Source organism: Vigna unguiculata, chromosome 1 (assembly GCF_037176805.1).
Source record: "Vigna unguiculata cultivar grain cowpea cultivar isolate G323 ecotype 2 chromosome 1, ASM3717680v1, whole genome shotgun sequence".
Classification (NCBI taxonomy): Eukaryota; Viridiplantae; Streptophyta; class Magnoliopsida; order Fabales; family Fabaceae; genus Vigna; species Vigna unguiculata.
In genome coordinates this window covers 40,914,257-40,930,592 of record NC_140792.1, presented here as the reverse complement: position 1 = coordinate 40,930,592, position 16,336 = coordinate 40,914,257, and the positions used below count along the sequence as shown (strand labels likewise).

Below are 16,336 nucleotides of genomic sequence, written 5' to 3'. Positions count from 1 at the left end.
ATATTAGCATCTAATTTAGCATGTTATTTCACTTTACTATTTGACTATGTGAAAGGTCTGTGATATTTTCCTATCATTCCACATTAAATGTTTTTTATTCCTTATTTCAACTTTATTAACTTAAAAATTGTCACTTCCTAATCCCAAAACATAACACTTCCAAATTAATATGAATTTTATATCGAGAATATAATGTTTAGTTCTAAACCATGAGTATTTTTTTATACTAATACGGTTGTGATTATCATTCAAATCTATAAATAAGTCTTGGTTACATTTCACCATATACATTGTATACATAGGGAAGATCATCATAACATACTAGGTATAAACACGTAAAATATCTCAAGGATATTGAAGGCAAATAATTTAATATTCAATAAAAAATCCACTAAAAAGAATTGTACATTGTTATTAAAATAGACATAATCAAACTTAATTCTTAAAAAAATAATAAACATATAAATATCCCAAAATAAGAAAAAACAATCTTGTAATAACAAACATAAACCTATTATATCAAGGATCTGAAAACTAGAAAAAATATGTAAAATATTTTATAAATCAAGATCTTTAGAGAAGAGAGAAATACAGAGAAAAGATGAGAATGAGAGAAGAGACGTGAGTTAATGTGTCTCCACAGAAGGCATTTGGCACCTATTTGTAAGTGTAGAAGGGGTTTACTCATGATAAAAGCCAATAATGTGTAGGAAGTCTAAACTAATGCCCTATCTTATTTTGTCATAAGTGTGAACTTGAATTCCTCAAAACGCTATTCGTAGACATTGAACTTAGTCTTAGATACATAAAACGACAAACATAAGAACGAATGTGTGAATGCATGATAATCGTTCATTTGAAAAGATGAACTCCAATTATTTTGGGTTGACATTGTTAGGTTGGGAAAATAGGGCTCGTAGACTTGTACAAGAGACAAATGATTGACAGACAAATTGTGAATCAGTTTTCATTCCGTTCTTCAAACAATTTGAAAAATCGATTCTTCCAAACCAAATGATTCACTTGTAGTAAACATTAAACTCAACTTGAGATACATGCAACAATACCAGAAACAAGAGAATAAGATGGGAATGAAAGATAACCATTCTCCTTAAATATGAACTTCAACCGGTGCTTATTCAATTCCTAAAATAAGTGTGGTTAAGGATACTTTGATATTGTTTTGGTAAAATTTTAGAAATGGGATTCGTTGGTTCAGAAAAGGGAGTTCGATTCATGGAGAAAATACGAACGATTTGAAAAATGAATTGGGAACTGGGATTCATTTTGTTGCTTCTGTAATGGTTCTGCCATTTAACACGTTTTAATAAGGAAATAAAACATGTAGAGTACATACTCGAATTCATTTATGTATTAGATAGTTTAAATGCAGAGAGTAATTGAGATTGTGATAAAAAGAGTGTTATTATTGAAATAAATAAGGAGCAGAGTGTTGGTTCCATTGACTACCTCCTCTTGTTTCTGCTCCCAAAGAGAAGCGTCAAATAAAAGAGGAAGCGAAAGAAGAATCCCCATGCAACCGTGATCCAGAAGCAGCTCCATTTGTTCAGCTGCGTTATCCCCTGCTGCTTCAGCACATCGGCGCCGGTGATCACGCAGGTGGACCTGGTGATGTTCATGCCCAGCGTCTTGCTCATGCTCTTAAGCAGCTCCACCTTCAGCGTCTCCGGCACCATCCCCAAGGGCGTGTTGTCGAACATCTGAATCCCCCTCACGAAGCACCTGGGAGAGTTAACGTCGAACTCGTTCTGCAGCACTCCCTCGTACGGGTACTTCACCAGCGACAGGTAGTGGAACCATATCCAGTAGGGAGGGATTCTGTCCCTGCTGATGAAGAACCCGCTGAAGAGAAGAAAGTACGCCAAGATCGCAACCACCACCGTGAACCCTATCATCACGTGCGACACCACTCCCGAGAGGAACGTCACGAAGGAGCTTCCGGCCCAGAAGGAGGCCACGATCACCAGAAAGTAAAAGAGAAAGCCCGAAGAGCCGCCCGCCAGGCCCACGGCCCAAAAGGTGGTGGCCGCAAAGGCGAAAGAGAGAAAGAGCAGGGAAGGGAGTGAGATGATAGCGTGTGAGAGGACGTAGGAGGAGCGACGGTAGGCGTTGTAAGCTGTCTCCCTCATGAAGATGTAACGCTCTTGGAGGAACACTGGGATGGCTTCGGCGCAGGTGTAAAACGTCGTGGACATGGCGAAGGCGAAGAACCCCACGCGCTCCTGAACTCCTTTCGGAGAATCATCCAGGTGCCAGAAGATTGTTGCCAAGATTACCCCCGTCACAAGAACTGCACCCAAACGAATCCCGAATAGCTCTGGCATCCTCCGTGAGTTCGTCAGAGACCTTTTTCCTATCACCGCCATTTCCATCCAAAACGGATTCGCGAAGGCGGGAACGGAAACTGCCGCCGTTGAGTTCTTGCCGTTACCGTTAGCGCCGGACACCAGTTTCCCTCTGGAAATGCTAGCGCTGATTGCGTCCTTCAGAGATGGTTTGGGCTTGTGGTCATTCTGGGACTGGACCGAGTTTTTTTCTTTCAGCTGCCACGATTTGTTGAAGTCCACTAAACTCTTTGTTCCACCGGGTTGTTCTTCCAGTTCGCGAATTAGGTCGAGCGCGAATTCTGTGCGGTTTTCGTTCTCCGGTATGGGGTGGCCGAACTCGGAGAAGAAGGCTGGGAGGTTCGCCGGGGAGCCGCTGTAGACGGTGTTACCGTGGGAGAGGAAGATCAAGTGGTCCAACAAGCCTAAGATTCTGTAGCTAGGTTGGTGAATAGACATGATGACGATGCTTCCACTCTGAGCGATTCGCTGCAGCACTTTCACCACCATGAAGGCGCTGGTGGAGTCGAGGCCCGAAGTTGGTTCGTCGAGGAAGAGCACGATGGGATCGTGGATGATGTCGATTCCGATGGAGACCCGGCGGCGTTCGCCGCCAGACACGCCACGGTGGCCCTCGTCGCCGATGACGGTGGAGGCAGCGGAGCGGAGGCCGAGCTGGTCTATCAAGGCCTGGACGCGTGCTTTCTTCTTGGATTTGGAGAGGGAGCGAGGGAGTCTGAACTCCGCTGCGAACATGAGCGTCTCTTCGACGGTGAGCATGGGGAAGAGGAGGTCGTCTTGCATGACATAAGCGGAAATCACCTTTAAAAGACTTGAGTCTAAAACTTCGGCGTTTAGTGTGACTGTGCCTTTGAGGCTTTCCTTTGAGATGCGGTTGGCGAGGGCGTCGATGAGAGTGGACTTGCCAGAGCCGCTGGCGCCGAGGACGGCCATTATCTCGCCGTCCCTGGCCTCGCCGGAGATGTCGTTGAGGAGAGTCTTGGTGCCGCTGGGTTTAGTTTCGTGGTCGGGCGGGGAAACGGTGGTGGTGGGAAAAAAAGTGAACTTGCGACGAAGCTTGACACTGTAGGTTAAGTTGGAGAAGGAAAGGACAAAGGGGTGGGTGGTGGAGGAAGAGGAGAGGTCAAGAACATGGTGGGGTGGTGCAAGTGGTTCAGGTGGTGCGTCGTTTTGGGCGTCTTGGACGCGTTTTAGGAAATCGGCGAGGGTGCGGGATCGGGTTCGGGTTGTGGGCGGGTTTGGGAGTTGGACCAGGTCCATGGATTGATTGAAGAAAGGAAGCCTGTCGTCGAGAATAGTGTTGGGTTGCGGCGGCGGCGGAGGCGGCGTTAGACGAGACATTGGTGTGGGGAAACTCTATTAAGCTGAGAAGAGTTGGGTTTCTTCGCACCGAAGAAAGTTTGGCGTTTGCCCAATTTATAAGAAGAACTGCATTGCAATGCATGGCTCGTTCATCACACAGGCACGCTAATATTAAAATATTAGTGAACAGAATTTTTCAGTATTGTTATATTTATATTATTTATATTACATATATACACGCACATAGTGATAAATTAGTATTATTTTATGAAAAGCAGGAAATTGGCAATGCGTCAGCCTTAGGGAAAAAAATGGAGAATGGATCCAATGGTTAGTTTTTCTTGTTGATGTTAACAAAATAGTTAATTGGATTGTTTGGTTGTTGCATTTTGGTTTAATTTTGGAGACGTGGTGGAGTCATGAAAGTCTGTGAGGAAGATGACCAATCTTTTACATATAATTTCTTAAAAGCTGGTTTGATATGTTGGTTACAGCAAATTGTTATCTGAGTCAACTCAAGTGATAAAACACAAACTGCGTGCAGTCAATTGCTTGAAATTCATTTATTATTTGTTAAATCTAAATTGTGGACTCAGACACAAAAAGTGGTTACCAAACACGTCCTAATCCATTTTCGCCTTCTGCACGCATTCGTTTCTATACGAAACCAAAAGCCCACCCTGTTATTAGACCCACCAAGTTCATACGTGGATGGCCCTTGTTGGACAATAATTTTCTTCAACATTTTAAAAATATTATAATTTATAGCGTTGTTATTCGATTCAAAATTATAATTGTAAAAAAATAAATTTTTAACTACTAAATTTTCATAATTTTTTCCAACATTATAACTATAAAAATTAATTTTTCATTTTTTTTATTTCTTTATATTTTAAAACTATTTAAAAAATATCATTTCAATTTATAAGAAAAAGTACATTCCTAATGTAGGTATGGATGTTATATCTAACACACTCGGCTTCCAAAGATGAGAGAAGAACATTTGTGGAAAGAGCTTTGATTGTTTTTTAACAACTTAAATACGACTTATATTTTTTTTAATTGTTTTAATTTAGTTTTAACATTTTTTAATTGGTCCAAATTTTCTTTAATTTGTTTTTTAAATATTGTTTAAATAGTTAATAACATGTGATCAGGAAATGTTATATGTCAATTGTTGATATTTTTTTTTCTTAATTAAAAAAATTATTCACATGTCAAGTCATCGTGTTAAGTGTCAAGTTGTCGTATCACATGTCAGTAGTTATATCACTGTACTAGTAGTCTCGGTGTCATGTGACAATGTGTTTTTATATTTGTTATTTTGATTTAATTCATTCCTTTTATTTTTTTTAAATTGAGCAATTATTTGCATCTCCAAATTAATACCAAATTTAACTTTTACATAAATATTGTTTTGATATTTTTATTAATCACATTTTTATTAAACATTTTTTAAATTATTTTTATATCAACTAATTATATTATTAGAATATAATTTCTATATTTATTTTGATTTTTCTATATGTAGTAAATAGGATTAGAGTTGACTTAAAAATAATGAAAAGTTTTCCTTCTAATTGTAAATGAACTCTAACCCTATTTTTTAAGCAAATCTAACCCTATTTTAAACCAACTTTAACATTATTTTTTACATATAGAAAAACAAGCGTAAATCTAATAACTATATTAAAATAATATAGTTAAAATTGATTTAAAAAATATATTTAATAAAAATCGAACTTTAATAAAAATATCACTATAATATAAGATAAAAAAAATAAATTGTCACATTATTCTTTGAACTTAATAAACATCATGCTTCCTAATCCCAAAACCACAACACTTTCAAATTAATATGAATTTTATGTTGAGAATATAATATCTAATATTCTAAACCATGAGTATTTAGTTTATACTAACACTAAGTTTGCCATTATCGTCCAAATCTATAAATAAGTTTTGGTTACACTTAACCATATACATTGTAGACATAGTGAACATCATCCTAACATATTAGGTATAGACACGTAAAATATCTGAAGGATATTGAAGGCAAATAATTTCATATCCAATGAAAAATTCACAAAAAAAGTATTGTTCATTGTTATAAAATAGACAAAATCAAACACAAATCTTAAAAAAAAAATACAATAAATGTATAAATATCTCAAAATAAGAAAAACAATACTGTAATAAAAACATAAATGTAATTTAAAATATAGTGCTAAAACAGGGAAATAATTGGAACTGAGATTCATTTTGTAGTTTAAGCTTAATTATAAAAGTCCGAAGTAGATTTTTATTACCCTTTCCAGAAATGCATGTTGAATGAGGTGAGAGAGAAGAAGGGATACCCATTCACAATTTTTGGAAACAACAGAAATGGGTTATAAGATCTGATCTTAGAACAAATTGATGCTAAATGACACACTCCAACACTCCACCACTTTTATATATTTTTCGTCACAACTTATGGCACGTCACTACTGAGGGTATCCATCCATCCACCTACATTGCAATTAACTACGTTTGAAATTTTAATACCTTTTTTCGTTAAAATTGTTCTCTATTTTTTAAACTGTAGTTATAAAAATTAACCATTTGAACTCTATGTTCATATATTAAGTTAAAATATACATTTTTAAATTTAATCTCAAGGATAGATTGATGATCTAGAGATTGTAAACTCTCGGTTTCTAGTTTAGTAAGATTTTTAAGAATAATTTTACCAATAGACGTTGAATGGAAATTTTGAATATAATTTAAAGATTTTGACAAGCAATAAAGTATGGTAAAATAATTTTTAAACGTTAAAGGTTACTTAGGTATAGTATAATGCGACACTGCATACAGTAGTAATTATATAGAAGTTGGGATAAAAGAAATTAAAGGGTTAATATTAAAATATGATAGGTGTCGGGTGGAAACAAATAAGCTTGCGATTAGCTGACACAGATTATTGTACTTTAGCGTTTTCCAAAATCTGTAAAAGCTCCACTTGTGAAAAAGTGTGTGGCAGGTTGCACGAGGTTGCGCTGGGAACCAACCACACCTAAGCGTTGTGCAGTTTAAATATTATTCGCTGTCTGCTTCAATCTCCCCAGATGCCAAGCAGAAGGGTCTAGTTCCATTTTTGACTTCGTACCCCCAAGGGAATAACAACTGCCAACTGGCACCTCAAGATAGTACATATCAGAAAGTACCTTGCAGAGACACCGCAAAATCCCTATCATCAAACTTTAAGGCACATACGCCAGTATTAGTTACTCCCTGCTCACTACTTCAGCCCAATTTTCCCACGGAGAAAAAAGTGATTCCAAGTTGTTGCATAAACGATATGCATCAAGAACAAAGAGGATGGAAATTATCAACATCCAATTTTAGGTTTGGTATAAAATTCCACTAAAACAAATAAGCAGAAGATGACAGATTTTTCAGTAAGATAAATGTGAAGAAATCAAAGGTTTTTACCTTTTTTGTGAGAATCTTAACAATGTTCAAAGAACTGGGCAAAAGGAAAATAAAAGATTTAAAAAAAGGATATAGTGCACCCAATGAAAGTCCGGCCATCCCTCATTATAAAATGGGATGGAGACTACAGAAAGGCCTAAAATGACTAACTTAGGATTAATTGGCCATGAGGCCACCTCTTCATTCTCCAGTATATCATCGTCCATGTCGCTGAAGGTTTTAGCAACTTTTCTACCGACTACAGAAAAACGTCTACTCTGATTTTTGCTTTGGTTTTCTTGCAGCTGATGGTCGACGCCCACTTGTACATCTCCCCACAAATTTCAGAACCTCGTCAATCAGAATGACAGGCAGTGCAACAGCCAAAACCAAAAACCACTCGTTCAAGCTCAGGGGCACGATACCAAATACTTGTGCCAAGAATGGCACGTACAATATCAAAAAGTGCAGACCAAATGATACTGACATTGCTAGAAGAAGCCAAGGGTTGACCCAAGGGGGCATTGACAAAAGGCTTCCATCTTCAGATAGGGCATTGAGAGAGTTGAACATTTCAATGGCTACCAACACAGAAAGGGACAATGTCATAGCCTTCACTTTACCAGTGTGAAAGTAATCACAGGGGTTGTCAAACGTGATTGTTTTAGCACCAGCAGTGAATGGAGAAGCAGTGAAGTTCTTCCATGAGGAGCATTGATCCCAGTTGGCAAGTTGAGTATAAGTGACAAGAGTATGTCCATCTTCACTGAGGTCAATACCCAAGAAAGAACCGTGTGTATACCATATGATGAAGACACCAACTGTAGCTAATCCAACATAAATCCCAATAACCTGTCAAGTATAAAATCAGGGAGAAGATTAGAGGTAATTAATACACGTAAATTATCACCATAATAAAGCCCCAACGAAAGATACATGTGTGCAACAGAAAGAAAAAAGAAAACAAGGCAAATACCATATAGCGGAATAAAATCCACAAATTAATTAACGAGTCATCACTACGACGAGGAGGCTTCTTCATTATATCCTTATCTGGAGGATTAAATCCTAGAGCTGTTGCAGGGGGTCCGTCAGTGACAAGATTGACCCACAGAAGCTGGACAGGTATTAATCCTTCAGGAATACCTAGAGCAGCTGTTAAAAATATTGAAGCAACCTCGCCAATATTTGAAGAGATCATATACCTGCAAAATTAATTTATTACCACTTCAGGATAATATTAACTCCTATTTTATGAGTAGAAAAGTATCTTAAAATAGCAGCACGCATATAGGTGACTAACAAAAGTACATATCTAGAATGATGCTAGATCTCCATGAAATGCCGCTGAAGATTTTGAATGCTTTACAGTTATTATAAATAAATCTAGCAAAACAGGATTTGATCCAAACCCAACATAGCATCTCAGTTATTATAAATAAAATCGACACAGCTTAAAAATCCAGATTAAACCAAACTAATGCTTCCCACGTTTCTATCTTCGTTATTTTTCATTTTGTTTACTTGATATTCGTAGGAAAAAGCTCATGCATCACAATTGTACACTTATGATAGCAACATATGAACATGGTTCATGTATATCTCAGTTCCTTTATTAGAAATCTAATTGTAAGAGTGTAAACAACAACTCTGCACTGAAGACATTTCTCCCTTTTCTTTTGAGAGATAAACTAAGCAAATATTGAAAGATGTATTAATGCAGTAAATTATCGATATCTGTAGTGGTTTAGATGAATTTGTGGACAGGTCAATCGATCATTAAATTAGATCTTATATATGGCAATTGTGCGTCAACACAGAGCCCACCAATACAGAAAAAAGCCAATAGCAAGGTAACCACATCCCTTCATGCATGCATAAATTATTTAAAGACCATCAGAATCACCTTATGAAAGCCTTCATGTTATTGTAGATAGATCTACCCTCACCAACAGCAGCAACAATTGAACTAAAATTATCATCCGCCAACACCATATCTGAAGCTTCCTTTGCCACCTATATAGGATTAGCATAAGATAGAAGAAATGAGTTGCAAAAAATAAAACAATATTAACTGGCGTTCCTTAGTCCAACTAATTACAATTATCATTGAGAAAAGACCCAGCACTTCAATTTGCATCGAAACTCTACATCAAACTAAAAACACAAGCATTCCCGAGACTGCCTTAGAAAACCCAAATCAATCACCAATGTTCACTTGTTAGTAATGCACCAGAATCTGTAATATGATTACAATGAAAAAAGTACCTCAGTCCCTGCAATGCCCATTGCAACACCAATGTCTGCAAGCTTCAAGGCAGGTGCATCATTAACACCATCCCCTGTCATGGCCACCACCTCTCCTTCCTCTTTGAGCAGCCTCACAATTTCTTGCTTGTGCCTAGGTTCAGCCCTTGAAAACAAAAGGCCGCCACTCTGGTTCAAATATGCCTTTTTATCACGCAATTCCATAAAATCTTTACCCGTCAAACTTTTAGATGTAATGTCTTCATTAGGGGAAAATACACCTATTTCACGGCATATAGCTTCAGCAGTGTTCTTGTTGTCCCCAGTTATAACCATAACACGGATTCCAGCTTCTCGGCAGTCTTCAATTGCTTGGTATACTTCCTCCCTAGGGGGGTCCTAAGCATTCAATATTCAATTTCACAAAGTTACCACATTAACAAGATATGATGAAGATGATAAAACATGGCATACAAAACAAGAAGCTTAAAACTTACCCTCAATCCAACCAAGCCAACAAAAATAAGTTCACTTTCAATTGATGAATAATTGGAAGGATCAAGCAAAAGCTGGTGTGCTGGATGATCGTCACTACCACTGTAGTTTTCAAATTTGGGGAGCTCATCCTTGTAAGCAAATCCCAAACAGCGCAATGCGCTAGTTGACATTTCATGAAGTGCTTGCAATACAAGGTTCTTAGCATTATCATCCAGGTTCACTACAGAACCATCTCGCAACTGAATTTTAGTGCTTCTGTCTAACACGTTTTCCACAGCACCCTACCAAATATTAGGGACAAATGACGGTTAAAAGGATTTCCCAGTGGTGAGAAAAGGGAAACAAGAAACAGAAAGAACATAAGCATGCATAGGCTCATGTATGGATTGAGCAAAACATGTCTGCATTTTGGGGAGTTGGGATATTACCTATATTTAGTTAAACGTAATTTTAAAAAAAAAAATTATTAGTAAGTAAATGGTGATGCAGTAATAAATTTATTTTGGGGGAAGAATAAAAATACCTTACTCAAATAAAGATCTGAAAAGATTTGGTTTCAAAGAGATATACTGCCTTTAATTTATTTTACAACAATGAGAAAACCACACGACAAAAATAATTGTATACACTTCCAAGTTAGCCAGTATTTCCACATAGATATTAATTATGTAATTACAGAACAAGGTCATATCATAGAAAACTGATAATCTAAATGAACTGTACAGGTGAGAGAAAAAGGTGACAAAAAGAGATAATACCTTAACTAGAAGCGACCTTTTTCCTAGACCAGAGTCCACAATGACGCCCATTGACTTCCTGTCACGGTCAAACTCAAGAGTAGCAAGCCGTCGGTCATGCTCATTCCACCATTCACAACAACCTACATTGAAATTTGAAGGTCAAGAAGCTTAATGTATTTATTGAATATGTTTTTGATACTAATTCATATTAAAAGCAACAACACTTGTTGATCTCATATATGTGGTCTTTCTGATAAGTTCTGAATACATAAACTCAAACAAATTAAAAAAAAAAAAAAACTTAATAGCAAGTAGCCTGTTTGCTAAAAACAATGCTTTACAAATATCCTTAAGCATTTTGAAAGTGGTTCCTGATGTATCAGAGGAGTCATCAAAATAATTTGCCTTGGTATATTTCACCACATTATTCTGTCAATAAACAAAATCAACTTACGCAGCAAGGTACTTGTGCTTGCCGACTGCGTAACCTTGGATCCTTCAGGATGGCCCATCTTCTCTACCAAAACCTGGAGTTCAAATAAAGAGTACAAAAAACTGTCAAACACCTTTACTTCCTAAAGCCGCTCAATACGTTCACACGGATGGATTAGTAAGAAAATAACAAGAGATGATGAAAAAGAACAACAAAAGCATTAGACAACTTGATAATGCTCACGCTAGCGCTCAAAGTGATTATTTAAATAGATACTTCCTACAGAAGCATAGCAAAATTGCAAACAGTAAATGAAAAATATTCCAAGATAAATAAAAAAGGGGTCCTACCTTTAAAGCTGCTTCAGTAGGCATTCCATGGGCGACGAACTTATGCTCTGATTGTGCGACTCCAGCATCATTACAGATAGCAGATATTTTCGCAATCGTCTGAAGATTGGCATCCAATCCTTCGGTCGGCCAGTTCTCAATTTGACCATCAGCTGGATTATACGTAGTTCCTTCAACCTTGAAGGCACGAAGTGTGTCCACATTATGGCCAATTGCGATTAATTTCGACACAGCCATTTGATTGGTAGTCAGTGTGCCAGTTTTATCTGAACAAATAACAGTGGTACAACCCAGAGTCTCCACGCTCGGTAGCTTCCGAACCAGGGCGTTCTTCTGGGCCATCTTGCGAGTACCAAGAGCCAGGCAAGTGGTGATGACAGCCGGCAAACCTTCTGGAATAGCAGCCACAGCCAGCGCCACAGCAATCTCAAAGTAATAGGTACACTTTTCAAATGAAAACTTGAAATTCCTGGGCCAGCCATCCACGTACTCCCATGAAAGGAAGTACTTAACATTGATGAGCCAAACCAAAATACATATAAGTCCAATTATCATGGTTAGGTTCTCTCCAAACTCGTTGAGCTTCTTCTTCAACGGGGTATCTTCCTCGCTCTGCGACGCCACATGTATCTGCGTATGCACCTTCCCAATTTCCGTGTCCATGCCAGTCTGAGTGACCAAGCAAAAGCAATGCCCGTTAACAACAGTGGTCCCCGCGAAAACCATACATCTCTTCCCCTGGATATCAGCATCCTCCTCCACACGTCTGTTGATCTTATTCACCGCCTCACTTTCTCCAGTCAGAGAGCCCTGCTCCAACCGCAAAGTGGAACTGATCAATTCCACAACGCGCATATCTGCAGGCACCTTATCGCCAACCTTGAGCTCCACGATGTCGCCAGGGACGAGCTCCTTCGCGGGCAAACTGGGGATTTTCGTGCCCTCTCGAATAACCACCGCGTGCTCCGACTGAATCTCTTTCAGCGCATCAAGCGCCTTCTCTGCATTGCTCTCCTGCCACACGCCAACAATCGCGTTCACGATTAGTATCAGGAATATCACCAGAGGCTCAACGAACGCAGTTATCTCCATCTCACCGCCTTCGTCTCCGTCGTACCAAGCGAGCACGAAGGAAATTATTGCGGCGGCGAGGAGAATCCGAACCAGCGTGTCGTTGAACTGCTCCAGAATCAGACTCCATATCGATTGGCCGTCGTGCTTCTCCAACTCGTTCAATCCATAGATCTTTTGCCGATTCTCGACCTCCTCCTGATTCAACCCCACTTTCACATTCACCTTAAAGTGCTCCTCGCACTCAGACACGTCCTTCGCCCATGCCTTGAAGATTTCACGATCCGAAGCCTCGGAACTCGTGTTCTCCGGTTTCCCATAATCTTGGCCTCCCCTCCCCATTCAGATCCGTTGAGAATAACCCTGGAGAAAACAATTTCCGTATTAAAAAACTGTTTCTCCCCTCAATTCATAAACGAATTAAGCAAATCTCAACAGAATCTATCGAACTATCGACGCAGCGATGCAATCGTTGAAATCGGAAACCCTAATTGCGAGATTCGCGAGCGCAGCAACCGCTTCGCGAAGAAACAGAAAAAAGAAAAACTGACGCTGTTAAACGAGAGAGGAAATCAAATATGAGATCCTTAGGAAGTGAACAACTGAGAAGTACGTGGTGTGTGAGTGTTTGTTAGTGTGAAGAAAACCCGGGGTTCGTTGGGGGGCTCTAGAATGGCGGAAGGGGCGTTGGTTTCTCGTGAGAACTGAAAGTGAGAAAGAGAAAAAGAGAAAGGGTGAAAGGGAAAGGGTTTTCAACTATAGAATGCTTCACGCATCGTACAATGTGCTTGCCCAGTAAGCTAACTAATGGAATTTGTGGCCCAACTTCTCACTCTAGTTTGTTTAGTGCGTGGCTTATGCCTAATGGTTATTACTTTTTTACTAGGGTTAATCACAATTTGTCAGGCGAAATTTCGTGGTACGATCGTCCCACATCGCCATACACCAAAACATTAACCGAAAATTCACATTGAAAAGTTCCAACCATGACTTGTCAGTTTTTCATTGGTCGCTCTTCCTTCCCATTGCCACGTGTCCTGTCCAATCAGCACTATTTCTGGGTTTCATCTCGAATCTTCTTCGATCAATACTTTTGACCGCTCAGAATAATTTTCTTTTTTTAGTATACATTGTTATTTATTTAATTTCATTAATTTAATATGTAATAATTAAATATTTTTACTTATCGCGTAATTATATCATAATAAATTTTTAATTACAATATAATAAACAAATATTACGAGGAATCTAAATCCAAATTATGAAGCAAAGATTTAAAGTATGTTTACTACTATTAACAAATTAATTAAGTAAGCAATAATTGAGAATCCTAGGGCGCAGTTTTAATGCGCACTTTCGTGGAATGTTCATCGTCACAAATATCTATGAATGGGCTACGAAGTCAAAATTACAGTGCTATGGGATTGGTAGAATTTAAACACCGAAGGGTTTGGTAAAAAGATTATGTTTAATTTTATTTTTTTCACACAGTGAACAGTGATGGAGAAAGGGAACAGTGTTATTATTTTAATGGAATACCAAAATGTGTATTATTTTAATTTATGAGTTAATCTCCAAAACTTATGTCATCTTTTATCAGAATGGGAAAGCATAACAGTGACAGAAACACAAATAAAATATAACGAAAAAAATATTAGTTGGATGTAAAAAAATGTACATTAAAACGAATAGGTTGATTTGGCCTAAAAGTTAGACGACATGAAGTTATTGTATCCAAAATTTCTACATAATGATTTAAATGTAGATTTAATTGGATTGATACCCACCAATATATAAATCATGACGTTAACTTTACTTGATATAAATGAGTATGCAAATAATTATTTAATAAAATAAATAAATATTGTTTTTATCCTTAGAGTTGTGCGGAGAGATCATAACAAAATAAATACTTTGAACTTTTACTCTTATTAAGCAATGCTTTTAAGATATTTGTTAGCATTTTTCACGTAATATATGAATCTTAGTATTGTTCATACTTAAATAAGTATAAATCTATAATTAAGGCAGATGATAACTAAGTATATTAGTATGAATATAATTATAATATATATATTACAAAATTATATACATATTTAAAAACAACTAAAAAATTTATATCACGAGGATATTTCAAACACGTAAAATAAACTTCTTTTAGTGTGTTTTTCACTATATGGTGTCTCTCTTGGTAGAATTTATGTGAGTTAATTATAAGTTGTGATATATAGTTGATGCTATTGATTTTGAAGAGTTGTTTTGAAATTATTAATTATGATTTATAAACGTATAAATGTGAACTTTTGATAAGTACTTAATGGCTGCAAACCCTACAATTTGGGTCTCTATATGGGTTTTAGTTTTGAGTGATGTCAGTGAAAGAACAATCCGGGCCCACTCAAATATTGAATTGGGAAATGAAAAGTCTAACATCAAGGTCGAGGTAGCTGAGTTGACCCGGATTCCAAATTCCAGGCATATGCTTTCACGAAAGCAACGTAAACAAAATAAAATAAATAACTTCGCAAAAAATTATCATTTCCTTTTACAAATAAAGTCCATACAAATAAAACTATGGCTATAAATTTTAAATCCATTTTTATTAAATCTAATTGCAATTCCATCACTTAATTATCATTTCTTGTTAATCGCAACAAAATGATTTCAATTTCAATGTATTTTTGTCATTTGTTAAATTGCAAATTTATCGCCTTTTCTAAAACACCACTTGTTTTATTACTAACATAATAATAATGAAAAATGTAAAAGTCATGAAACGTGAAAATTTGATTAAAATAGGACTAGTTGAGCTTTTCAAAAATTAATTAATTATTAAAAAAAAGTCTTCAGGTTAGTGATATAATTAGTGCAAAAACAAAATAACAATAATTAGGTTTAAATATTTGTGTTGACTTTAAAAGTGATAAATAATAATAAGTGGGAAGCAGTTAGGAAAAGGGCAAAACTAAATTTATTAAAATCATTTGGAACTAAATTTTTTTGTTCTTACAGATTAAAGTATTGTTGGTGATTGAAAGAAATGAAAAGTGGAAGTTGGTGTTTGGAAATTTATTTCACTTGAAAACCATTACTGAAAGGTTGTGAGTGGAGAGAAAAGACGAATAAGAAAGCATGGACTTTTGGGGGGCAAATTGCTATTTCCATTATTATGTTTTCCTTCTTGAGTTTGACTGTTTATACAGCAAACTCATCCGACCAAGGACCACTCTTCAATTTATGTGTTTTCATTGGGGACAACATTTTACTGTGTCTTGGATCAGTTTTTTTCAATCATCTTTTTCTTTGTGTTCTTAAAGGTTAAATAAATATGTGAGTGAAGTTAAAACAATGACTGCACATTGTTTCAATAAAATAAAGTAGAGAAACTCGATGGGAGCACGTCTTCTCCCCCAGAATTTAAAAACACATATTTTATAAATAAAAAAAAATTAAAAACTCTCCAAAACACCAAAATACAAATCTTACCAAACAAACCTACCCACCATGAATATAATAATATAAGAGCATGGGATAAAAGAATCTTGTCTTATTTGATTGGAGAAGAGGGAAAAAAGATGAAAAAAAAAATGAAAAAGTGTAGTTAATTATATTAAAGAAAATAGGGCAAAAGAACTCTGTAAATGAATAAAAATAAAGAATAAATGAGTGAAAAGTTGTGTATTATTGTGGTTGGTTTAAGAAAATAAAATATAATAAATTTAAGGGATTATAACAGAACAGTGCACTAATTAAATTTAAATATTGTATAGAATAATTAACTAGAAATGTAATGCACATTCAATTATGTGCTTATTTTAGCCAAATCAAGGATATAAGAATCTAGCTGATTATGTCCTTGAAAAGCATGTTAATCAG

At 36.6% G+C, this 16,336-nt stretch overlaps 2 protein-coding genes across 2 annotated transcripts; both read right to left on the bottom strand.

The window, feature by feature from the left end:
* Nucleotides 1-1,400: 1,400 nt before the first annotated feature.
* On the bottom strand, nucleotides 1,401-3,783 carry LOC114165033 (ABC transporter G family member 20-like). Its single transcript, XM_028049662.2, has one exon. The coding sequence runs from the start codon at nucleotides 3,705-3,707 to the stop codon at nucleotides 1,467-1,469; it is 2,241 nt and encodes a 746-aa protein (XP_027905463.1). The 5' UTR covers nucleotides 3,708-3,783; the 3' UTR covers nucleotides 1,401-1,466.
* Nucleotides 3,784-7,120: 3,337 nt separating this feature from the next.
* Nucleotides 7,121-13,211, bottom strand: LOC114187084 (calcium-transporting ATPase 4, endoplasmic reticulum-type-like). The gene is made up of 8 exons (XM_085673048.1): nucleotides 11,390-13,211; nucleotides 11,061-11,133; nucleotides 10,625-10,746; nucleotides 9,866-10,147; nucleotides 9,390-9,767; nucleotides 9,028-9,137; nucleotides 8,098-8,326; nucleotides 7,121-7,973 (listed from the first exon to the last, which is right to left on the bottom strand). Exons 1-8 carry the CDS (start codon nucleotides 12,800-12,802, stop codon nucleotides 7,395-7,397), a joined length of 3,186 nt encoding a protein of 1,061 aa, XP_085529174.1. The 5' UTR covers nucleotides 12,803-13,211; the 3' UTR covers nucleotides 7,121-7,394.
* Nucleotides 13,212-16,336: the final 3,125 nt, after the last annotated feature.